General features: G+C 38.3%; 2 protein-coding genes across 2 annotated transcripts; one reads left to right on the forward strand and one right to left on the reverse strand.

Moving 5' to 3' along the window:
• Nucleotides 1-1,126: 1,126 nt before the first annotated feature.
• On the reverse strand, nt 1,127-18,450 carry LOC139744439 (DNA nucleotidylexotransferase-like). Its single transcript, XM_071654875.1, has 10 exons — nt 18,272-18,450; nt 13,098-13,314; nt 10,983-11,099; nt 8,936-9,121; nt 8,330-8,401; nt 7,571-7,694; nt 6,601-6,733; nt 5,183-5,783; nt 4,761-4,850; nt 1,127-3,758 (listed from the first exon to the last, which is right to left on the reverse strand). Exons 1-9 carry the CDS (start codon nt 18,448-18,450, stop codon nt 4,764-4,766), a joined length of 1,716 nt encoding a protein of 571 aa, XP_071510976.1. The 3' UTR covers nt 1,127-3,758; nt 4,761-4,763.
• A 279-nt stretch (nt 18,451-18,729) lies between these two features.
• LOC139744440 (small integral membrane protein 8-like) lies at nt 18,730-22,624 on the forward strand. Its single transcript, XM_071654876.1, has 4 exons — nt 18,730-18,811; nt 19,985-20,069; nt 21,264-21,414; nt 22,460-22,624. Exons 3-4 carry the CDS (start codon nt 21,274-21,276, stop codon nt 22,622-22,624), a joined length of 306 nt encoding a protein of 101 aa, XP_071510977.1. The 5' UTR covers nt 18,730-18,811; nt 19,985-20,069; nt 21,264-21,273.
• The last annotated feature ends 4,121 nt before the right edge of the window (nt 22,625-26,745 follow it).

Consider the following 26,745-nt stretch of genomic DNA (forward strand, 5'->3'; position numbering starts at 1 on the left):
TCTCACAACACAGGCTACGTCCTTGATGGGTGCGTACAGAAAATGTGAAAAAGTAACACCAATCGTACAAAAGGAGACAACAATATTCTTCTTTTTTTCCATCATGATCAGTCAACGCTATGGTTAGAGACAGTGGTTTGCTCATTACTCTAAATCAAGCTCCTCCGAGGTTTTGTGTCATTGTGGCATAAAGTGGCAAATTGGTGCAAAAACAACTGTGTTCAAAAAAGAAAGAAAGAAGAGAGAGTAAAAAGTCACTTTAAGAAGAAGAAAGCCTGTGCAGGGAAGATCCATCATTCAATTTCACTGAGTAAAATACCGTAACGGTGATTTCAAAGCAAATGTCATTTCCTGTTTTACATTTAAGAACTCTTCCGAGACGGTTAATCATGGGCCAACAAAAAGTGACAACAAATCAAAGATGTGAGCATACATGAAGAAATTGCTTCATCCATTAACAAAAGACGTGCGGGTCAAGTGCTCACCTAACCACCAAACTTCACTTTCAAGACACTCCGCCTGAGATTCTGGGATTGCTGCAGACACCTTAGGTAACCCCCTCTTAATTTGGGGGTATTTGGGCCCTGCCCTAGGGGCCACCGTTGGGGCACCACCACCATTATGTACAAAGTAACAATAGTCCCCTTATCCACTGATGAGCAAAACTGGCAAAAGAAACTGCATTTCAATCTTAATCCCGTACTTCACTATTCAAAGATATCTACTACACACAACAAAATGTTGAGGGTTTTTTTTTTCTATTGTATTGTTTACTCAACTCTTTTCTTGGGTAATTCTTAAAACAGGAAAACATACGGTCAAATTTATATATATATATATTTAGTTATATGAATGGTTGGAATTTAAAGAAAAAAGAAAATTGCCTTGATTTTCATCACTCACAATCCGCACTGTGCTGCTTGATTACATATGTCGTTTAAAATTATTGTTGCATAATGCAAATGTAACAATTCACTCATTATCTTACATGCAGGTGCATATCATTAATTCAAACTTTGTAGAGCAAAGAACATGTGTATTGCAATTCGTAAACATCAAAATAAGCATAGTACATGCATATGCTTCTTAAGCAAACATATAGAATACAAATGTCAAAAATCCCTTTCAGCATTCCTTCAACTGGAAGTGATCCTCTTTTTGCAAACATGGGGCATTTGTGCTAATTACCTTCTGATAACCAATGCATAGTTAGAATGTAAAAAGAAAAAATAGAAAAAAAATGACACTTTAAGTTTCACTCAGATTAGGAAACAATGATTTTATGTTGGAATGGATTACTTTGTTCTTTCAATATGGGAAATAGAAAAAAAAATTCATATTTCATCAACCACAGTAGGTATCGAATATGGACAAAATCACATGTCTATGAAATTTCACACTATGAAGTCACTAGTATGAATTGGACAGACCTGGTCATTTTGCAGTGCTCTAAATGGCAACGTGATCACTAAAATAATCAGGAGTGAAAGACCTATAAACACACAGTACTGGTAAAAATAAAATAAAAAGGGAATGATAAAGTATCTTGCATTGACTTCAAGGCAGAATGTTTTTATCAAGTCAACTCAAAAACAAAATTCTATATTGACATGCACAGTGACATGCCACTGAGTGTGCGGCTATTTTTCAAGGTACAGAAAAATGCAGAGCACCATAGTGCAAATAACATTTTCTGAAGTAAATAATTGTAAATATTAATGCAATTTGGAAGTAAATATTTTTGCAATTATTTAGTGACAGGTACCATTGACTTTTCACAACTTTCTGTGATAACTTTTTGTGTCTGACAGAACAAACATTTGCATTTAAATATATAAAAAAAAACAAATCGTTAGACACATTATCAAACATACTTGCTCATCCTTTACAGTCATTCAAAGCTAGAAATCAATAAAAGCTCGGATATCACACCAATACTTTGCACTAGGAGTGTGTTATAACTGGGTAAACAGATACCCCTTTCCAGAGCTCCTTAAAATCAAACTCATATAAAGTCTTACTGCCAAAAGCTTTGCAGCCATGATTAAAGTATGAATCATTCCTTATACATTTTATTTGAGATGGCAAAGTACAGAGGTCATTTTTTTTCTGAAATGCAAAACTAAATTTCATCCTTGGAGACTGAGACTAAAATCATCACCCTCTCACTGTCTTGCAAACAGGGTCAGAAGGTAATACATGTACATCTGCACATTCTACAGAAATGGCAAAACTCTGAAAATTCTGTTCAAATTTGGTATATCCCATTCAGGTCTAACATTATATGCATTTTTATGATATACAAATTAAGTTCAATTCAATTCACTTGAACATTTTCATTGCTGTAAAGAATGCACTAATAAGGCAAAAAACATTTCACTCTTGAGCCAAATCTGTTTTCAAGTAAAGCTATCATCAAACCAACAGAGAAATGCACACACAGGCCATTACTCTGATACACATTTTGTGTGCTCTACTGGATACCCTGTATACTGAAGGAGAACACAAATTTTGTCCTGTTCATTTTCAGCAAAGTCCGTATATACATCATGTACATATCGTCGCTGGGATGACACGACCTTGTATCTCAAATTTTGGTGAAAATGACTCTTTTGGATTAATGGTCAGATAATCAGTTAAGTGATGTCCCGTCCAAATCCTAGCTGTCTTTCCCCACACATGAAGCCACCAAGGCATGTCAAAGGAAAAGCTATCCCATTTGATATAGTGCTTTGGCTGCCATGATTTTATGCTCTATTTGACATTTTGTAGATACGAGGTCTTGTTGCCCAAGCGACTATATACTTGTACAGACGTACAGTATTTATTTTTGATTTTTTTCCCCCCCTGCATCATTCCACATGGACAGTGTATCATAACTCCACATTGACAACCAGATAAACTGATCCTGCTGATTGTGAACATGAAATAATCTAGATGAGCTTTGCTAAGCCATACCTAAACACAGTGCACCTCCTATAGCATACAGCAAGAAACTCCTTTCGTCCAATGACAATAATAATAATAATAATGATAATGATAATAATGATAATAATAATAATGATAATAATAATAACAATAATAATGATGACAATAATAATAATAATAATAATAATAATAATAATAATAATAATAATAACAATAATAATGATAAAACAACATAGCTGAATCCCAATAGGTGAAGTTGCTAATATCATGGATGGTTAATTGTCATAGCATGTAAAGGGTTACATAACATTGTGCCTTTGGTTTGGTTGCAATAACAGACAGGTTGAACGGTGGAATAGGTGGAATATTAGTTTTGCTATACACAGAGTACATGGTTGAATGGGACTGTTGACTTAGTCAAATTGAATGTTCATACTAAATCTATTACATTAGGGTCTTTGAGACTGCTCTGTGATAACAAATCCCGTTTACACGAGATGACATCCTCCTCAGATTTTCATCTTGTGCACAGAAGTACATGGAAGGATGTTAAAAATGAATTGTGAAACATATATAACGAACAAAAAAAACCACCCCAAACAAAAGAAGAAATAACAAAAAATTTACATACCATTGTGCCTTTGGCCTTAAACTGGCAGACAAATAAATTTGGAATATCTGTTCAGCTATACACAGAATACTTTGTTGAATGGGATTGTTGACTTTGTCAAATCTTATGTTCACACCGATTCTTTCAAGTTAGGGTCTTTGAGACCTCTGAGATAACAAATCCTGTCGTAATCAGATGACACCTGCATCAGAGTTTCATCCTGCGCACAGAAGTAGATAGGAAGGATATAAAAAATGAAACGTAAGGAAATTGAGTCACAGAGGTTCAGTGTAGCTACAGAGATTGTACCAACAATTATGGGAAAGTGATAGCAAGAGATAATTATTAAAAGCAGAGGGGTGAAGATGTGCTATGAAAGATTTTATCACTTGTCTCCCTCTGTACAAATGTATTTGTAGAACTGCTACTGCTGATCTACAAATTACCAAACATGTGGCCGGAAAAAAGGAACTAGCAGGATTTGAACCTACTTTCAGGCAGGTTTACAATTTATGATTACTGAGTGGCTAAATCTACCTATGTACTTCCAGTAACCCTAAATATCACCTGATTGAAACAGACATCAAATATTGTTGATGAAAAAAAAATCTCAGAAAAAAAAAAGCAGTTCTCATGTCATTAATCAAAACAGTAATTGGCATCTATTTCACACCTTTCTGGAAAATTAACTGAATATTCACTGTAAGACATCTTGAGAAGCCATTACATGGCTGCAATTTGAAACAACAAATCCCCCCTTTTTTTAGACTGATCACAACTTTCGTAACCTGGTCGTTGTAGGTTAGATTTATTCATTTATTTATTCATCTATTCTTAAATAGACTGATCAAAATTCAACTAATCTGGTCATTGGAGATTAGTATTTGTTTTCACAGATGATTACAAGAACCCTACCACATTAAAACTGTTATCTACATGAACGATTACAGGGTATGCAATCTTATGTACAGTCGAACCTCATCATAAAGAGGTCGGATATCACAAAGCCCTTTTATAACAAAGTGATTTTGCAGGACCCTTTTAACTCTTTTTATTTTTTATTTTAGTAGCCTGATATAGTAAAACCCTGATAAAAAAAGAAGTAATTTTCATGGTTTACAGGTCCCTCATTATAATGTGGTTCCACTTTATGTCTTAAAAGAATGAAAGAAGAATAATTATGAATGAGATAAAGCCATACAAGAGATTGCACAGTACTCACCCTTCAGCAGTTTCTTTCCTCTGGCTTTAGGTAGTCAAGTTTCAGCAGCTTGAAAATATCTTCAACTGATGTCGCAGACAGGGCACAGTTCTACAGACAACAGAATGCAATTATAAAGTCACATCAATGCCACCTAGCTCTTACATGTCAGTCACTATTTCAATTCAACTTGTCAGTGTGTCGATTTCAATTTCACATACATTTTATTGATATCTTCTTTAACAATGTTTGCAAAATATTAATTCAATCAAAGTGAATTTGCTACAGAACATATAGAAAAATCCGAGAAATATACAAAGAGGGAAGAAAGAGGTGACGCCTAAATATGCAGGAGTTGCCACTGGCTTCTAAATTTAATAATACACACTGCAGTCTGAAAGAATTTATTCTTCATCTAATGACCGATATTCTTGAATACTTACATTAGTCTTGTCAAACAGACCGTGGTTTGACAGATTCATGTTCATCACTTTGTTGGCATAGTCCCTGATGGATCTGTTGAACATCCTCGAACCTGTCCAGCCGAAGAGCGCAAAGGGGTATTGACTGACAGGGGCTATCACGAAGTCTACTCTCTTAGCAACCCAATTACGTCCATTGTCCACTTTGCGCACAGCAGCAGTGCATTCGTGGACGCCAGGACTGCCACCTGATGCCACTGCCCCAGGGGAACCTTCCATTCCATTGCTATCAGGAACAGCTGCAGTTGCTGCTGCCGCATCTGCATCCGAGGACGTTGCCATGGTAGCATCTGTAGACGATGATTCCGCTTCTCCCCCAGCCTGCACCTCGACGGGGAGGCGGAAGATGCTGAAGCAGCGCTCAAAGTGGTCCAGGACATTCTTCTTTGCATCTGATCCCTGCTGGATGTGGTGGCTGGCGAAACTGTTGCGGTGGATGTCGGTGTACTCCAGGAGATCTCGTTTGTTCAAGGCCTGTATGAGGGCGGGAAGAATGCCTTCTTCCTGTCTCTCCTCTGGATGCGAGATAAGCAGATCCAGGTCATGTCCAGTCGACTTTCCTCTGAGAACAGAACCAAACAAAACATCTACTTACAAAATCAAATGTTGAAAGGGATATGATTGTTTCAGTGTGCCAGTCCTCCACAGGCCATTTTCTTGCATCAGCTCTCCACTCTGAAACACTGACCTATGCATACTGTAAACTTTTAAACCACTTTTGCAAAGATTCTTAACCTTTCCCTTATTTGCAAATATCTTCAAACAAATTAATGGTGTCTGTATCCCCTTAATGCTAACTTATAAAACAAACTGAAATTATTGCTTGATGCGACTAGTACCACTGCCACATCATTTTCAACAATGGGGAATAGAACAAGGACACACCCAAGCTACAACAGTTCCCTCCCCCTAAATAGTGTAGAAAACATCCATATTTTTTTTCCAAACAAGATGAATAAGAATTACAGACATCATAAATACATTTAATATATATATGTATGTAGCATATATTTCTTAAACGTGGCTATCATGAATACAAGTGGTATGACATCACAGATGACATGTCCTCATATCTAACCATATATATAATTTATCACTTAGATTACTGCAAAACTATTGAAGTTGTGTGCTCAACACAATTTTGCAATAGATAAACTGATAATCTTACAGCCTAAACACACCAGCCATCCACATGCTGACTCTTATGTTTCCCTTTCAAATCTAGAGTGGAAATAGCACAAACAGATACAACGTAAGTAGTACACAATCAACAATAAAGGGAGTTGAAAATCAAGAAACAAAGTCAAGAAAGAAACACAGGTCAAACTTAGGTGAATGTTTTGATGACAGAACTTGTCCACAGTACATAGATACTATACCTCTTAAAGCCCCCTGTGATGTCTACAGTACTTCCAGGACGAATGGCAGTAACTATATCCGACACAATTGCATGGATCCTGTCTGCTTCATCTCTGGTGACGGGTGCATTCAGTTCATCATAGTATTCTATCCCTGGAGGAATATCACAGAAGGACAATAAAATAAACACAACAGAAGGACAATAAAATGAACACATTGATGCATTAAAAAAGATAATTTTCCACATTCATGTTGATGCACTTGTCCCTTAATATCGTGTCGAACATGACTTTGATTGATGGCTTTTCATTCATTTCTTGTCACAGGTGCATTCAGTTTTCATCATATTATTCTATCCCTGGAGGTACATCACAGAAAAATCAACAGAATGAGCACTTTGACACACTAAAAAAGATACTTTTCCACATTCATGTTGATGCACTTGCCCATGAATATTGTATCAACCATGACTTTGATTGGCGGCTTTCCATTCATTTGGTTTGATGAAAGGGTGAAATAGCCATGCATTCTTATTTCCTCTGTGTACAGATTATTATCTTCTGCTATTTAAAAACTAGTTGTAGACAATGCGTATAATTCCCATCGCTTCTGTGAAGTTCTGCTCAATTCAGCACAGTTATGCCAGTGCCTTCACTTAAAGTCAGAGAACATGCTCATTACATTATTATCTCCTTCTCTCTACAATTACACAGTACCTTGATATAGAGCCCATATAATTTCTTACACATTTTCAAATGAGAGGAATAGTAAGAACAGTGGTAGCAGTATCAATCATTACAATTATGATTATTGTAATAATACCAAGATTATCACATGAATAATACTTCTACTGAATAAAATACTACATGTAATAATCACAGTAACAGTTAGTGTAGGCAATATCACATAAAATTTGGTGACATGAATTCAGAAATATATGTAATGAATATGACAAGCTACAGTCTGTATGAAGCTTCTTTCTGATACTACCTTTAATCTGTGACTTGGTTAGATTGAGCATGTAACTTCTCTTGACATCAGCCAGAGTTTTCAAACCCATCTGACACCACCTGCCTGCAGTCACATTCCCACAGCCAAAGACTCCGATAAACAACTGTAAGGAAGGCAAAGTGAGGCCAGTTGGATTCTTCATCACTTCCGTTGAAGCACGGTTTGGAAATACTGGCTGGTAGATTCAAGCTAAAATTGTGAATTTCTAATACTCAGCATGTCAAAGGATAGAGTAATGAATCACTACATTTCTTTTGAAAGAAATGGCTCATCATGTGCCATAAAAGAATGTAGGAGACACTGTGGCATAGTGAATTAGTGGTCTTAATTTCAAATCCAATTGTGTGTCTAGGTCCTCAGACAAGATTTTATTTTACTCACCATGTCCCTCTCAACCCGGTGTATAAATTAGTACCTGGTGACGTTAGGATAATAATGATGATGATAGTAATGATCATGACCGTGATTATGATCATGATTTTGATATTGATGACTAATATTATCATTAAACACAAAAATATTCCCTTATTCATACCCTCATGCAAAAATGTATATTACACTGTTGATCCAATACAATACTTGTTGCACACAGCTTAGGCAATTTAGTCATAGTTATATGACTTACGAAGATGAAGTCCTTGACAGAAATTTGCTCTATCACCAGTGCTCACTGACTGGGTGACGAATTTATGGTGCAAGTTATGCTCTGCCCTGTTCACATGTGAGTTAAACACTTACTGACATCGTCTGGAACCATTCACTCTGTAGAATGCCATCGACTTCTGCACTATGACCATGGTCCAAAATATCCTGAAACATAAGAAAAAAAAAAAAAAACCCAAACAGAATGAACAAAATATAAACATCTCTAGCACATGACCGATTCGATTTGAGACACTGTTATGACAGGATGGAGCACTTCAGCTGCTCCACTTCTCATGAAACTAGTATCTCTGCCAGGAGAACATGGGCCTGGGCCTGGTATCAAGAAAATCCATCAAGAATTTTTTTTTTCTTTCTGAAATCGCAATAATGAAAAGTGGGAAGGACAGACAGATGGACAAACAAACCCAAAACATAATGCCTTTGGCATCCTCCAGGGCAAAGGCATGGAAATACAGTTTATACTTTTCTATCACAGAAACAGATGACATAGCATAAATTATGACATAGCATAAATTATGCTCTACTTCTTTATATCGTCATGACAGGTTCGCATGCATGTACAGAGGGATGTGCAATAACTGGAGGAGTTTCGATGGCACTACTGCCATCTTACTTGGGTAGTTTTTCTCTCAGCACATTTACTAGAATACAGCCTGCCATGATTCAGAGTGTGCTCACCAAGATCACCTGCATACAGTGTGAATTTGCCCTTATGTCATACAGATTTTCTAGATCCCTCTGGGTCTTGACTTCCTCAGGCAAGGCTTTGAGGGCAGCAGACGCTTTGCGGAAGGCGAGCCCCCTTGAGTAACTGCTCTCCGTCATCTGGAACTCAGCTGCTTTTTCAAGTACTTCCAATGCATCCTGGAAAGATCGTTTTCAAAAATAATTTTACCCAGTGCGTAGATTAGTATACCTGACCCGTAAAGACACTGCATGCATCACTGCTGTCCCCCCCCCCCCCCCCCCCCCCATTATTTTACACCTGATTCATTTTCTGCAGCGGTTGAAGTCAATCTTACAAAAATGTATTATGGAGGATCATAAATAAAGCACATTCTTGGTTTCTGATGTCATTGTCTAACTTTCATGATTTGTTTTGTGGGTAACATGGGTGCTGGAATCAGTCAGTGGAGCAGAGACATTGGCTGGATAATAACTTATCTTTGAGCTGCTCCACAACTTATCAGTTTCAAGTCCAAATGTTTGCACGAAGTTCATGGTTTATGTCATTATCTTGGAATCTGGAAGGGTACGCAAAGAAACATTGCATGACTTAACTTAATACAAGCCATTTGACACCATTTAGTTGTTGGTCTCATCTTTTAAAAAAATTGTCAAACAGTAAAAACATTAGGCTAATGCCCTACACAGGACATTATATTTACCCTTACATTGCTCTATTTTTCAAATTGACAAGTCCGCCGGAGTATCAACTCTGCTAATTGGCACAGATGCCTGAAAACTAATTGCCAATAAACAGAGATTATCTACTCTCCTTCATCTCTGGTGGATCACTATAGTCTTCCAATTTGACTGAGGCAACCACTGTAATGTCTGAGTGGGTTGGTTAGGGTCAAGTTTGGAGGTATCCACTGAATGCTGATTAATAAGCATGACAAATTACAGCTATTAAAGGGACATTCCAGACGATTTTCATAATTTCACATCATGTATTACATAAATAAACAACTCCATGTATAGATTTGTGGCATTTATTGTGGTTCTTGAGCAGAGAAACAATACTTTGAAAAACCTCAAACAAATTACACTGAACAAGGATGATGACATAGGAGGTTCACATATTTCAGAAATGTAGCAGCGTAATTTCATTACAATACCGCTTGCTTGCGAGTTCACCTGTGTATAATCTACGCATGCCTTCTTCTTTTGTTCTGCTTCCTTGAGCCCCAACTCATGCATTCTTATGGTGACTCTGCCATGTCATCATATTTGGTCATTGCAGTTTGTGGAAGACCCCGTTTACAGTGCGAGGCTCGGCCGCAGCTTGGCCGCGGCCGTGCCCAGCCCCGCTTCAGTGTAAACGCGCAAAAGGCCAAATGCGAGGCCAAAATTGGCCTCGCATTTGGCCTCGTTCTGGAGGTTGTCTCGGCTGCGGCCGAGCCTGGCCTTTTCTTGGTGTAAACGCAAACTGGGCCAAATGCGCGGCCAATTGCGCGGCCAATTTTAGTCTGGCTTCCAAACCCTCTGCCTGTATCTTTCGCTATTCAGGATATCAACCTCCTCAACGTCGAAAACTAGTTTTGTTTAAGGTGGTTTTGTCCTGCAAAGGATTCTTTCCTTCGGCAAAGGCCTTTGCCCGAATGGCGACTTCGTCGCCACGGAATTCATTCTGCAAAGGGTCTGAAAACCAGACAATACCAAATTACATTTGTTTACAAGCAGAGCGCCACTACAACAAAATATCGAAAGGTTTGAATCAAAAGCGCAGCCGAGCCCAGCAGTGTAAACGGACAAAATTGCGGGGCTCGGCCGTGCAATTGAGGCCGGGCTCGGCCGCGGCCGAGCTGCGGCCGAGCCCAGCCCCGCACTGTAAACGGGGTCCTACATTTTGAAAATATTCTTATTCTTCATCCCAATTATCACAAATTCTGAAACTCTGTCCTCAGTACAACTAATTTACCCTATAGTTGTTCAAATGTAAAAATCTGAAAATCATCCGGAGGTCTCCTTAAGAGCCTGTACACATAAAGGGTTAACCTACCGTGAAGATCTTGTTTGGGTGGTTCAAGGGAGTTGAACGCTGGCAGGCAAACCTTCGATTCCTTCGCTTCACCCATTTCCCATCCGGACCCCCTGCTTCATCAGCATTTGGGTCAATCTGTGAAATTGAGGAGGGAATAGAACAGATATGAAAAAACAGACACATTCAAAGTTTAGCGTTTGACACTATCCTCAGTGAAGTTTAATAAAAGAGCTGTATGTAGCCAGTATATGTTCATGACCTGTTCACTTAAGCATGGAAAGTAGAATGGTCAAAGTTTTTTTATTTTTGTTATTCACAGAACCTTAGACAAGTCATTATCACTGATCAAATAAGATTTTCAATGCATTTCCTATTCACCTGACATTATTCTAATGGAAAGTTTAATGTTTTGGTTTCCATGTCGTCATTTAAGTAGAAGCAGCGCTTACCATAAATATCATTACTTAACTTGAAAAAAACAAACAAACTTTGTTAGTTTCTTTTACTGGAATATTGATAGAAACTTGGGGTATTACTTGCTCATCAGGAAATGACAAATTGGATGTTATGATTGTATGAACGATTGAAATTAAAATTAATAACTATCCAGTAAATACTCTAAATTATATTTAATGTATGATATTCCATTTGTCTTCAATAATATGGTAAAAGTGAAAATTTTCATGCAGGTAATTTTCGTGCTCAGTCAAGAAAAATGAAGTTTGCATGGTTTTAATTGGACAGAATAAAAGAGGTATAGTATACAACACCTATTTAGAATGTAGCTATCCCATTGGTCAATTGCCCATCACGACAGTTAGTGAAAAGTTTCATTGCATGCTCTGGCTGTCAGCCGTGCAATTCTGTTTGAGCAAAATGTTCCATTGCATGGCTCTGACGTCACAATAAACAAACATGTGCCGTGCGCACTCAACAATTACAAGCGCGCTTACAAGCGCATACTTATGTCACTCATTTTCGTAAACAACTTCGTTTCGCATACGTACATACACGGTGACTGCGATTGTGAGGCTACTCATTCGTCTTTCACGGAAAATGGTTGCCATTTCTGTGCTAAATTCAAGAATCTGTGAGTACCAAATCTGTTGACGTTCGAGCTGTTGTGTAAAACAAATAGTGTATGGTCTTTACTCATGCAATAGAACCAGATTTCGCACTCGTGACCATTCACTATTTGTATACTTCAAACAAAGATATTTCTGTGATTTTGATCTTATTTTCAGGCTGGTTTCCTGTCGCCTTAAATGCGTGAAAATTTCCACATCACAAAAATTTCCACTTTACAGTCAAAAGTTCATTGTATGTTATGCAAATTTACATAAAAAGTACCCTAGCTTGCTTTTTTTTTTTTCAGGATGACCAATGCATGATGTCTCAGCAAAGCCAAAGGAGGAGGTTATGTTTTTAGTGTGTGTTTGTTTGTTAGTTAGTTAGTTAGTCAGTTAGTTTGTCTGTGTGCAAAATAACTCAAAAAGTAGTTAACGGATTGGGATGAAACTTGCAGGAAAGGTTGAGAATGACACAAGTAACAAATGATTTCGGGGAATTTATGAAGGATTTTTGATATTTTAGCAGGTAGGGTCAATGAACTTGGGAGTTCAGGCTGCGCATATTTGAGGTTTGCATGCGCGCACTAAAGTGCATGCTCTAGTGTCTGTTTCTGCTAGGGCGAGAGGTGCACTGTGCAGCAGAGGTTTCATGATGTAACAAAGGCTTCTATATTGGGAAATCGGGCGACTTTCTACGCTATAAGTACCTGTGGGTGGAATTCCTGATATCTCTATGGAAGAACAAGATCAGTGGTGACTATGAGCTGCATGCTTGGCGGAGGCCTGCGCTCTCAGAGTGCCTCTCTAGTTGTTAATTTGAGCATATGCATTGTGTCATCAGGAATGTTTGATATGCCAGTATGCTACAGCTGTGCATGGTATTTTATTGATGTTAATTGCCATATTTTTTGTAGTTAAAAACGTGTACTGCAGAAGGGGCAAAGCAGAGAATTTTTTCCACTCATTTCTAGCCTTTTATCTAGCTGCATGTTTACACCATGTAGTCTACAGATGTGATGTAAGATGTCACGTGACATTAAACAGAAAAAAAAAGAATACCCACCACTATCCTGTCAGGGAGCGTGTACTTGTCAATAATATCCACTGGTCTCTCCTCTTCCATGCAGGCAGTGAACCACTTCAGAGACAGGATGTGCACTTTCTTTGCAAAGGCTAACACATCAAAGCTGAAATTCCTCTGATTCCGCACAATCCGCTGCATAATACTGATAACATGATCTTTGGTGTCCAGCTCAGTCACGACGTGGGTTACATTTTCCCTGAAACATTGAAAAAAGAATAATAATATCCATTCATAGGCATTAATAAACATAGATGGTAATAATGCTCATGGGTTCAATGTCAACTGACGGGAGCACCTTTCAAATAGCATATTCAGCTTTCAGTATCTTCTTTTAACACTTTCTCACTGACCTTTCAAAAACAAACCTGAAGACACTGTTTGGGGGAATTCAATATTTTTCCACCAGAACAAATGCACAATTATTACAATCACTTCTTAACCTACATGTAGGATGGGTTCTCAGTGTATTCAGGGAAGAGTACAGAGCACAATACATAAACAACATAAAATTGAGTACGGAGCTAAAACTGACTGTGAGTGTGACACAGCAGCCCACAGCAGCCCACAGTTTGAATGGCTTGTTATGCCACTTTCAGTAAAGATGCTGACAACTCTAAAGAAAGTAATAGGTTCTTCATTTTGCATTGTACATTACATGCAGCATCGAAAAGCAGAAGATCAGTGACCTAGAATGGCCAGTTTGAATACCTACATGTATGATTCAATGATCAAAACATATTTGAAGCTGATGAGTGAAATCACTCAAAAGGGGCAGGGGCTCAAAACAAATGGATTTCAAAGCTGAACAGACTTTGTAGATCACCCTTGTGCAACAGGAAATCCATTCACATTCTTCTGAATGTGCTGGACCATCCACTGCTCCAAATAACAGTCAGATACTATTAGGTGGAACACAGATGAGGCAGTCATCGAGTCTTGAGGCTTTGAATGATCATCTGCATTGTGTTAATATTCAAGAGGAGATGATTGCCATCTTCAAGACACCTGAATTCCCTCTCTTCATTTAAGTTAATTTACTAACCAATGATATCAGCCTAAACCCTGGCCCAGGATCAACAGAATATGGGAAATAGGGGCGTAAACTAAAATACCCTTGTGGATAGTGTGGTTACTCTGTGAGGAGTGACTGTATCCAATGCACAGGTTGTGACATGTGATTCCATATTCAAAACATATATGCTCAGGAGCCTCAGACAAGAGTTTTTCATGCCATGTTGTTTACTCCAGTATGATGGTTTGGATCTGTTCCGTCTGCAATGATCTGAACTCTACTGCAAGTACTAACAACACTGTTATTGATCCCTGTGATAAAAAACTTCTTCAACCCAGTGACCTTTTTGGATGATGATGGTATACAAGTAGGAAATCATCCAAATCTGGAAGATGGGGTAAACCCAACATCATTCCTTTCCTCCAGCCCAAAATGAGTGTACTGCAGACAACAGGTTACTTCTAAAGAGAGGCCCCCAAATCAGAGAAAATTCAAACTTAAACGAGTCCCTGCTATTAAGATTGTTCATTCATCAGATGGGTGGAAAGTAGTTCAGCGACGGGTTTCCCCAATTAAAATTTCTAAATCTCCAGGCACCTAGATTATAAAGCAAGAGAGATACACTTCACAATACCACCAAATATACATCAAAGTACATGTGTAGGAGCAAGGCTGCTCCTCATTCTTTGACAGTAGCCATCATGAATTGCTGAAGCGTTAGAGGAAAAGTCGCAGTCATGGAGACTTTTATCCATACTGAAAAACCAGACATCAAACTTGGTACAGAGCCTTGGCTTGAACAGGACATTAGCTCGGCAGAAATGTTCCCAAGTGACTTTAACATCTTCAGGACAGATGGGTATTCTAACAGTGGTGGAGTTTTTGTAGCCATTAACAAACAGGCACCATGTTATGAAAGGAAGGACCTCTCCGATGAGGATACCCAACTCATCTGGTGTGAGGCCTCACTCTCTGGCCAGACTCTCCTGATTGGTGCACTTTACAGACTACCACTACCAGGAGAAAATGCAAACCCTATCAATAAGGTGGGAGAAAGTTTACTCAAGATTAACAACCTCAACAGTACCAAGTCTCCTCATTATTCTTGGTGTTGACTTACAAACCAGCGTCCCAGGACTGATGTGGTCTGCAGATAATGGTGTAACCCCACCCACTAGGAACCGTCAGAAGGTTTTGTTAAACCTCATTGATGATAACCACCTTACTCAGATGGTGACTTTCCCTACAAGGCATCACCAGAATGGAACCAAGAACACTTTGGATCTTTTAACAACACATCCTTCCTTGGTCACAGATGTGAAGCCAGTTCTGTTGTGTCATTGCAGGCCTTAGCGACCATTGAACTGTCAAAGCAAAGTTCACCACCACCATCAGTCAGGAGTGTAACTCCTGTAGATTTCAAAAGGAAAACACAGGAACCGCATACGAGGTATTTTAAGAGACATCCTGAGTAGAAATCAGTCGAAGAAAATTTGTCATGTTTCAGAGACACTCTGAAGTCGGTAGTCTCAGACACAGTACCTTCCAAGATAATCAAGGAAAACATATATAAAACCTTGGTTTACAATTACATGAAAGCTCAAGCATCTGTGTAGTAAGAAAGAGAAAGCTTACATCAAAAGTCAAGCAGTTTAGGAAACATCAAGATTGGTCAGCAGAACAATTTCCATAAGAAAACTGTGTGTATTGCAGTATTTGACTTTTCCCAATGAAGTGCGCACTTGTTTTGCTGTAAAACTTGTATAGAGATGTACATAGCGATCCAAGGGTGAGCTCAATAGATATTTGACTTCACTGAGTTGACCCCATTCATGAGCGTCTATTGTGCATTTAACAAAAGAGTTTGTGACCCCATGAGCGCACTCTCTATTCACACATTTTGCCCGATCGATATTTCCGTTGTTTGATGGCACATGTAGTTGACCCTGGAATGGGAGTACATGTACCGTTTGACTGCTTTTGCACAGGTGGATCACCATTAATACCAACCTATCAGGTATGTGTCCACCTGCAAAAAGAATTTCATTTGGAGGCATTGAAGCCCCTCGGAGAATTGCGGGAGGAATAGGAACGGGACAAGAATTATACAAAGAATAAAGATGATCCACTGCCAAATGGAAGTTAACTAAAGCAGGCCGCCCATAATTTGACCATAATGCCATCCAAAATTAGACTGCCAGCTACATGTAAAACCTATGCCTTTTATGTGTGGTCAAATTTTGTCAAGGGAGGTCGAACCTTGGACACTTTCTTTATCTAAGACTAAAAAAAAAGGAATAAGTTACATCTCTCTCAAGCCTGAAGGAAAAACAGACAGGGTCAATCAGGGACATAACTATCGGTACCAGTCTTCATGGTCTTGTATGTCCAGACAAATGTCCATGCACATTCATTTTCCCCACGAACCGTGAAAGTTAAAAGAATGGAATTTTGCCTTCCCTCTTCCAACTTAGGTTAAAAACGTTAGTCGTTACCCACCCAACTGAATTAAAAATTTAGGGGCACCAAATTAAACTAACCATTAGGTAGTTTCAAAACGGAATTATTCATTAAAGGACCACATTACTAGCACCCTAAATTGGTGACTGACCACACACAAGAGTCAAGATGCACCTCCAGTTTAAGCACCTCTTATGGAGCCTTTTAGCGCAAAATCAAGAAATAGGCCCCACCGCAGTGCGCGTGCACCCGTGCATTAGCAAGCAAGTTTAGGTTAGGGTTAGGGTTTTAGGGTTAGGTAGGGTTGCATTTATAGTTAAATTGGCCGTTAGATTAGTTAAGGGACATTAGGGAGTCCTTCCGAGAATAATAAGTTGAAGACCAAAGAAATAAGATATATGGGAGAAAGAGAGGACGAAAGATGCTATGCTGTGGAAATTGGCCCCACTGCTGTATCAATCTCACGTAATTGCCCTTTGGTGGGGCCACATTCACGAGTAAAATTTATTTATACTGTGGAAGAAAGCCCCACTGCCGTGCTTAGCGCTTACTACCGATGTGAACGCCACATGGTGAGGCTGATTTCACGAGTATAAATAGGCGAGCCACTGTTTTGTCTGTAGTATTTACTATACTAGATGTCTAAACAGACACGCAGTGGTGGGGCCTATTTCACGAGTATGCCCCTTTCAGAACTTAGTTTATCTAACATCAGTTCAGTTCGGGAAACCCACTCACAAGGGGGGCCCCTCCTTATAAGTAACCCGTCCCCCTTATAAGTAACCCCGTCCCCCTTATAAGTAACCCCCGGGGCACCCCTTATAAGGAGTCTCCACGCTTTTTTGCAATGCAACGCGAAAATGAAAGGACTGCGGCAATTCGCTTGATTATGTCCATAAAGCTTCACAAGTTTCCTAGTTACTCACGAAATTTGAGCAAAATCGGTTTGAGGCATCATATCTAAAATCATGGATTTAAATGCGATGTCAAATGACCCATGCGAATGCTGAAATGCGAGCGATTACTGGCGTGAGTGTCGCCAGGCGCGGCGGGGCGGCAATGCTCGAGTGCGTACTCAGTCGCCACGTCTGCACTCAAGCATTGCCGCGCCGCCGCGCCTGGCGACACTCACGCCAGTAATCGCTCGCATTTCAGCATTCGCATGGGTCGTTTGACATCGCATTTAAATCCATGATTTTAGATATGATGCCTCAAACCGATTTTGCTCAAATTTCGTGAGTAACTAGGAAACTTGTGAAGCTTTATGGACATAATCAAGCGAATTGCCGCAGTCCTTTCATTTTCGCGTTGCATTGCAAAAAAGCGTGGAGACTCCTTATAAGGGGTGCCCCGGGGGTTACTTATAAGGGGGACGGGGTTACTTATAAGGGGGACGGGTTACTTATAAGGAAGGGCCCCCCTTGTGAGTGGGTTTCCCGAACTGAGTTACCAAGTTATGAAGTACCAAGTACCAAGTGATAGCGAGTACCCAAGGGGCAAGAGTGCCAGTGGTGGTACCGAGCGGCCCAGCGCGTGGGACACTGGCGCTGTAGTGTGTGCAACTGTACAATGTGACTGACACACCCTGCCCTGTGCTGTGGCTGTGACTTTTTACGTGAGCTCGTGAGCATGGTGAGAGAGAGGAGAGAAACTTTTTTTACCCCATTAACGTTAAACTTACCCAAGTTCTAATGCAATGACAAAACCCTTCTTTCGAGCCAATCGTCTAAGGTGTTCAAGACGCACTCTTTGGATTCTTGCATTGATGATGAATATGACGACTTCCGGAAATTTCACCTCATGTTTTTCCTTATCTTCGTGGTGAGAGAACTTTCGTCTTTTCCGCCAGGGCGCTGCCATTTTGTTTATAGTCTGGCTTCGGCTTTACAGCGATAGGTATGTGGATAAGTTGCTAATCTAAAACAAAAAATATTTACTATTATCAAAAGAAAAAAATATTTTTGTATTTCAAATATATATTGATGAATAAAAATTAACAATTGTGAAAATATTTTAAATTTTACAACACTATTAACAAATTACTGCTTGAGTTGAATCGTCTGCTAACGTTATACATGCTTCGAGTACGTACGGTTTACCTTCCGCCGGCACAGGTACACTGTTCTGGCTGTTTCCTTCAATCAAACTTCATGCTGATCGACTCAGCAAGGGCAAAGCCTGGCCTTTTTGAGGCTTTGTGTACATCCTTATCTTGTTTTAGGTAGGTTCATACCGAAGGTCGTCAGTTACTTGATTCAAATGTCATACACTCTTTCTGACTGAGTCTATCATTCGGAGTATCACTAGATCTAGTCTAACGTTAGATCTAGATCTATTGCAAATCAACTTGCAGGACATGTACTCGGCCCGGGGTGTAGCCTACAAAAAGATCTAACCACTTTGAATTAGAGTACTAGAAGTTTGCTAGTTGTCTGGTAAATTTACATCACTAAATTTGTTGTATTGTCAAGTCGATCAATTTTACTTTTTAGCAATGCCACCAATGTCAATATAAAACTTAAAGCAAAGAATGGTCTGCCATTATGGACATTTGATGAGGTCTAAAATTAGATTTATTTCAGACTGCAATTGACCTCTGCTCTGTGAACTAGTAGAGTCTAGCACGTTAGACCTCTAAATTTTACTATAAACTTGTCAGAACATTTAAATCAATCTTTTGATGATGGGAAGAACTGAGTGCTGCACGTGATTGGTTTTTGTTAGAATGTTAATTTGATATAGATTCTACTTGGAGAAAAGAATATAAATTCACCTGTTTGTTCTTAATGACAGATGTACTAGTTCTAGATCTATATAGTGTATGAATTGATAATTGTCATACAGTTTTGATGATTGGAATCTAAGCGTAATACTTTCATGAAGATAATTTTTCAAATACTGTATAGGACCGGCACAGTACGAGTGTATTTTGCGTGAGTGCGGTACCGTAGTCAGGGTAAACTCGGCCTAGTGGCTAAACTCGGCCACTTGTTATGTTAGGACATAGGAGGGTAAGATGAATTTCATGATGCAAGTATTCGATTCCACGCAATCAAGACATCAAATACTGGAACATATGGCGAGTAGAAATATTTGTGTGCTTTTCATTTTGCGCCAGTTTTGGATTGTGCAAAATATACCACGGTATGTGAAAATTTCCACACCCTGAAAATCTCATTTCTATACTGTACTGGTAGTATACTAGTAATATTTCAGACACATGTCAATTAATTTCAAGAGGTCTGCAATGCAATAAAGGATTAAAGGCTTTATCTCAGATCTGTACATGCTTGAAATTATTCAGTTTCTGTGAACTGCTGTTTATTACAGTTGTATTGACTATTGTGCATGTGATTTACATTATTGTGTGGACTGTTGACTTTACAATATTCAGGTCTGATGCTACTGACTGTGTGTTAGACTGTCAACCTAGACATTGCAGCTTGAAACAATACAGAAACAGGTCTATGGTCTCTCAGGTAATTTATTATTATGCAATAATGACAACTCTTGCTTTGCTTAGTATAGATAGAATAAGAATCTTCTGGCCATAAATCATACCATATTGAATTTAATTTATACTTGTGTGTTTTTGAATGAAACCAATTGATGGCAATGATTATACTGTGTTTCAATCAAATCTTCCTAATTTTTTTCATGATCACTCCATCAACATTATGAAAATATGAGTTTACAGAGTTCCAAAATTGTATTAATGTATGTACAGATGTATATACATATTTATAAATTACTTGGATAGGCCCACTTATGACTATTATTCATTTTCTATATGTGTTGAAGAATAAAAGAAATCATCAAATTCATTATATGAAATACATGTATGTCTATATATGGTTCCATGCAACATACTTGTGTCCATGTTTGATCTACAGTTTCACTTTACAATTGCTGTTCCACATAATGCATGCAATATTATTTGAATTTTGATACCAACCCTTTTGGAGAACAACAGGTGGATTCAGTTCCCCTGGGAATAAAGTTTCCCTACCTAAACTCAGTTGATTTTTTTTCCCACAAAGCAGTAGACCTAATCATTGATGTATCAGGTAATAACTTGAATTTGTTAGCTCCTTGGGTATATAACTTAATAAATTGATGTTAATTTGAAAATGAAACTTTATTTTTGGTAGACCAATCAGTGTATGGAAACTGTTGCTTGTGAAATTCCGATGCTCCATTTGCTGGAATTTTAATTCAATGTCCCCCCCCCCCCCCCCATCTATCTATTTGATATTGCTATCTATTGACTTCATAAGATGTGCTTAATATGGTCCAGTCTTGCACACTTGTAATTTAGATGATAGTGTCCATCCTTGATAAAATTTGAGGTTCATTTGGTCCCATGATTTTAGATACCTTTATGTACAAGCATGGGCTTCACAGGAAGTAATTACACATTGCTTATAACAACATACATTGCTGTCACACACTTGCATGTACTGAAAGAAGTAGTAAAAAAATATTGTGCTCATCAGGAAAAGTATCATATCACCTATAACATAAAGAGTCGGCTTTTATTGCAGGCATACATTGTTTTCGTATGGCATGCCACATGTAGAGATGTAGCTCATTTGAGTAATGATATTGCTGCATTTCTCTCATTTTTTTCTCTTATGTGTGTGTTTGTTGTGACTTTTTGCAATATTCTTCAGAGTTGATACTATGGCAGAGGAGAAAAAGTCTTCCACTCCTGAAATCAAGGCTGGAGGAAATCCTGGAGGGAACAGTGCTGGAGATGGAATCAGGAGTGTGAGATCAACATCGCTATTCAGGGCTGTCAACTTTGAGCTGTATGCCAAACCTGTGAGCATTCAAGAGATTCTCCACTATTCTTAACATACTAGTACTGTGAGTTTTTTTTGTGTCCATGTTATGTACAGTTTACTACTATGGTCTTTGCAGCAAACATAATCTCTTTTGTAAATCACCTTCACTGTTTTTTTTCAAAGAGATAATTGAAAACTGACTAGACAGTGTAAATCTCTAGGCGAATTGGTCTTTGAAAGTGATACTTACCATTTACTCTGTTTTGGAAGGGGAGATGTTTAGGAAACAGTCTGTAGCACTATAGAATTTTCTAGGCTATACACTTTTTATGTACAAATATTGTTCTTTTTCTGTAGATGAAACAAAATGTACCTAGATACACCTCTACAAAAAATTCAATTTTTGATGATTTTTTTTCTCTCTTTCATTTATCCTCAGAATTAAATTACTATGGACAAAGCAAAACATGCATTTAACATATGCGATGGGACAACATTAATTGATATCTTAACCAAAGCTATCAGAAAATACTCCCGAAATATTTTAGTTCCACACTTTCATATGCAGCTGATAGAATGCTGGTAAATGATGAAGATGAAAACCTCAGACCCCCAATTTTCCACTTGAAAAGTTTATGAAGTACAACTAGTGTAAAAGTGGAAATTTTTGCAAAATTCACCCAACAAGAAACAAACCTAGAAATAAAAGCACATTTTTGCTTGTTATATGTAACACTATTAAATATTTTGATTCCGCAGAATGGAAAGAACATGAAATTCATCTTACCCAGCCAAGTGTGAAAAATTATAAGAAAATTTCCACTTTTACAGTATCCTGTAGCAAAATTATTCACAAAGGTTTCTTTTTGTCCCCCCCCCCCCCCCCCAAATTTTATAGTATCCTGTAGCACTTCGCAAAGTGTCTATAAAACATGCATGGCACATTAGGGGAGGATAGAGAAGAGCAAAGTAACTGGTCTTTTGTGTTTCTGCTGTGATAATCGCCAATTTACCAAGGGGTACATGTTTTATTTTGTGTGTATCACGTCCTGTTCTTCACTTTGCTGTTTCCACTTTTACAGAACAAGTATGTGATGGGCTTTGGAATCATTGCTCTGACAGGATGTGTGGTCTATGTGGCTTACCTGAATGCACAGAAGGAGAACCAGAGGGACAGGGAAATGTATGAACAGTTCAGAGCTGATGGGACTACCATGATGAAACCACGGTCATCCAGATGGGACTGATGAGAAACGCTTGCCAAGTAAACCTCACATAGATCTTCTCATGACCGATCTACACAGGTTGTGTGATATCCTGGATTTTTGCAAGTACCTTGTACAAGTACCTTGTGGACTTGTGATGGATGCTAGCAGAAGTACTGGTATAACCAGTATTCAAATCTAGTGGAGTGAAACATGCAATGCCTGGATCCCATTTATTGCAGCCATGTGCTTAGGGACAGCCAGCTCTATATGGTTACTGTAAAACAAGGAATTTTCGCGTGCACTTTAATTTCACGAATTTCGCAAGCGCCAAGATTTGTGAAATTAAAGTGCACGCGAAAGTCCATGTTTACATTATATGCGTTGAACGCCAGTGGCACTTCGTGAAAATTTCATGCCACGAAAAAGGCTGTCGGCTCCAATTCGCGAAAAATTCATGCAGTGAATATTTCATGTTTTACAGTATATCACTATTCTGCAAAACAGTTAGATGCAAATTTATCACTCTTCATTAGCAGAATAAGAGCCAAGTTAACTACTGCACAAAATGACATGACATGACATCTTCCATTGAAAATGGCAGCTGTGTGAATTACTCTAGAGTCTAGTCTAATGTTTTATTGTGAACATGATGCCTTTGTTCCTTTCAATGGCCATCCATCTGAGTGTAAGGTACCGTACATTGTGTATAGCCATAACTGATCTTTGAATTGACGTTCACTCCCATCTCGATGTTCATTGTGTGCACTTTGAGTGAAAGGTGGGTTGGCACTTGTGGCAGGGATGTGCTCCCTGTCTTGGTGGATCATAGTGCATGAGCTATGAAATATTTGTTCCATCTAATGAACAATAGTGCAGTTTTCTGTTGTGGTTGTGTCTGCAAAAATCATGCCTCCCAGACCTGGACAGTAGCATATAGTTACTGGCCATTTGCACTTAAAAAATAATGATCAAAGCTTTGTCAGGAAATTTACATTACTAAAGGTCGAAATTTTCTTTACAACTTTGTTCATAGCATGTCAAGCATAAACATTTCTGTTAAAAAGATACATGGCTTTAAAAAAAAAATTTCTGAAAGCAATCATGATTTGTGGTCTCAGAATACTTTGGCGCACCGGGGGTTTACACCGTGGCACATATAGAGTTAAAGGTAGCACTGGAGCTTTGTAGCAGCTATCTGTAATGTTTCTGCTGTCAAAAGTGGATGGGGGGGGGGGGGGGGGGGGGGGAGTTGCGAGAGTGTTCAACAAATTTTGTCAAAAATACCCTATACAGTATCAATAAAGATTAATTAAGTGCACAGTGGCATGTGCATCAAATAATGGTGACTGTAGATAATGATTTGTTGGCAACCAACTTGAAAATTACAAAGAAAGTATAATCCCTTGAATTAAGATTAATTTCACTTTCATTACAAAGCATGTGATGGCCCCTACATGTGTCATTCACCGACGATGGTTATTAGGGTAGCCATAATGATGACATCATTTGGATACGTATTTTTCTTAAATTCTGGTTGCATTTAAGAATATAACGTCATGACATTTTGATTCTAAAAAAGTGGGTTTTTTTTTTCCTTTTTTTTTTGGGAGGGGGTTTCAAAACCAAAACAAATACATGTTTGTATACACTCATGTTTAGAAATTAAGAAATACATACATATACAATTGTATATACAGGAAGAGAGATAATTATACACACTTACATGGTGTGTTTAAAAGTATATGCAATGTATGTGCATATTCTTAGAGTAAGAGAGAGAGAAATAGTAATAGGATATTCAGTTGCCTTTTAAACAGAAGAATTAACACTCTTTGGAAATGCTGTACCTCTTGTGTACTACATGTACTACACTGTAGTACTCTTCATGGCACAAATTGATGATCAAAATCATGAATAATGGTGTAACTGCAGGGGAAATATTTAAAAATAGGGCATATGTCTGTGGCTTTTTACACCCTAGTCCGTGAATGTATACCACTTGAAATCGATGAATTCACACACATGTATCTCGACACAACATTTGAAGTTTTGGTCAAAATTTTTCAGAGAAATAAAATTTTCTGCTGAAAAGTCATATTTTTCAGTGCTGTTGAATGGCAGTGACCCATTTTCTACGTCAAATTTTACCTACAGATGACTGTAAGTATGTCATGGTTTGTTGTCAACTAACTTGAAAGTCCAAAAATAAACCTGCCAGTTTTTATTTTAATTTCAAGTTATCTAAGAAAGTGTGTGGTTTTCTATACCTCTTGTTCACTGTCAATGGTAGTCAAGAATAATGGCATTAATTTTTTTTTTTGTTTTTTTTTTTTTTTTTTTTTTTTTTTTTACTGCTAGTATGTCAGTGGTTTATGGGGAAGTTGTGTTGGTGACATTAGTTGGGTATGCTTCCGAAGAGAAATATCGGTCAATTTTACTTGAAGGTTGTGAGGATGATGTACATCTGCACTCTCAATTTGTGTGTGTGTGTGTGTGTGTGTGTGTGTGTGTGTGTGTGTGTGTGTTTTCAAGATATTCGAGTTATGGTCATGGCAGACATTTTTGTAGGATCGTCTGTTACTTTGGTGAGAATGAAAGGTTGTCAACCAACACCTTGATCATTTTGCTGAAACATGTATTTTATTTTTTAAGCCAAGAATTACATTAATGTATTCTATCACCCTCTAACACAATTCAGGAAAGAATTATAGAAAGCACTGAAGTGGAAAAGAAACTGACTGCATTAAATGAAAGTAATGAAGGTGGGAATTAGGTAATTAGCTGACAACTCGGAATTTGGTAGGAATGAAGTCTTAATTCTGAAGTGTTATTTTTTATTGATGGAGTGTGGTACCCGTAGGGGCGATAACCTAGTTTCATAGTGTTTCATATTTATGCACTTTTGTTTGTTGGTTATATATTGCTGATGCGTAGTGACCACTGATTCCATTTCCTGTTGTCAATTCATTCCCTAAGGGTGAAATTCACTTTCCATGAATTAGCTTTTGCGTGGTAGGGCAAACTGACAAGTTTCAGAGCTGTGACGAGCAACCTTTGGGTGTAAGGTATGAATACACTATGGCACTCCTTTATGATTTTTATGAAGTGGAGGAATGGGATGTGAGCGGGAGCCCTAAAGGACTGTATGGGGGAGGGGTAAGGGGTAGGTAGTGAGGGCTTTAGTTTTATCTCTGTGTAAGTTTATGTATAAATCTAACAGGTATGTTATGATCTTCGGGTCACCCCACTTTAGTTTTGTTTCGATTATGTATTGTTGATTGCCTGTTCAATTCAATTCAGTTCAGCACAGAAAATGATAAGTAGGCCTACATTATGTACACAATAAAAACAAAAGCAATGCAGTTACATGCACATGTCTAACAAGTCAATGCCAGGACCCCTTTGAAACAACTAGGGCTTGTTAGTGGGGCCCAAAACCAGATTTATATAAATATCTGATAGTTTTACATACTACGAAAAAGAAGGAAAAACAAACAAATAAACAAATTTAGCAGTTATCAATGGATGAGAAGCAGATTTTCACACCTGCCATTACTATACACAGTCACACACATCATGCTGTTATCACACACAAAACATACACGCAAACATGTGCACATATTTAGATGCAATGCAAGGATAGGAGTGGAAAGAAGGAGAAATTTAGTAACAAACAATCTACTCAGTCATGGATAACAGTTTCTTGAAAGTATGCTGTTTGAATAATGTTCGGAAGAGAGAAAGTGTACAGCTAAACCTCAGGCTATCTCTTACAAGAGTAGAATAATCATGTTATTGTTTGCATGCATTCAAGATAAATGTTTTGTCATGTTAAAATTATAGCAATCAAAGATCATTGAAAGACAACAACAAAATATGTTTGTGTGTGTGTGTGTGTGTGTGTGTGTGTGTGTGTGGGTGGGTGGGCGTATGGATGGGTTTGTGGAAATAAACAGTAATTAAAGGACAAGTTCACCTTCATAGACATGTGGGTTGAGTGAATGCAGCAATATTAGTAGAACACATCAGTGAAAGTTTGAGGAAAATCGGACAATCCGTTCAAAAGTTATGAATATTTGAAGTTTCTGCTCAGTCACAGCTGGATGGAAAGACTACTTTAGCTTGTGATGTCACATGTGTCCAACGATTTAAAGTAAGAA

This window comes from Diadema antillarum, unplaced genomic scaffold, assembly GCF_040938485.1.
Source record: "Diadema antillarum isolate AM-2024a unplaced genomic scaffold, OU_Dant_1.0 seq00001176_RagTag, whole genome shotgun sequence".
Lineage (NCBI taxonomy): Eukaryota > Metazoa > Echinodermata > Echinoidea > Diadematoida > Diadematidae > Diadema > Diadema antillarum.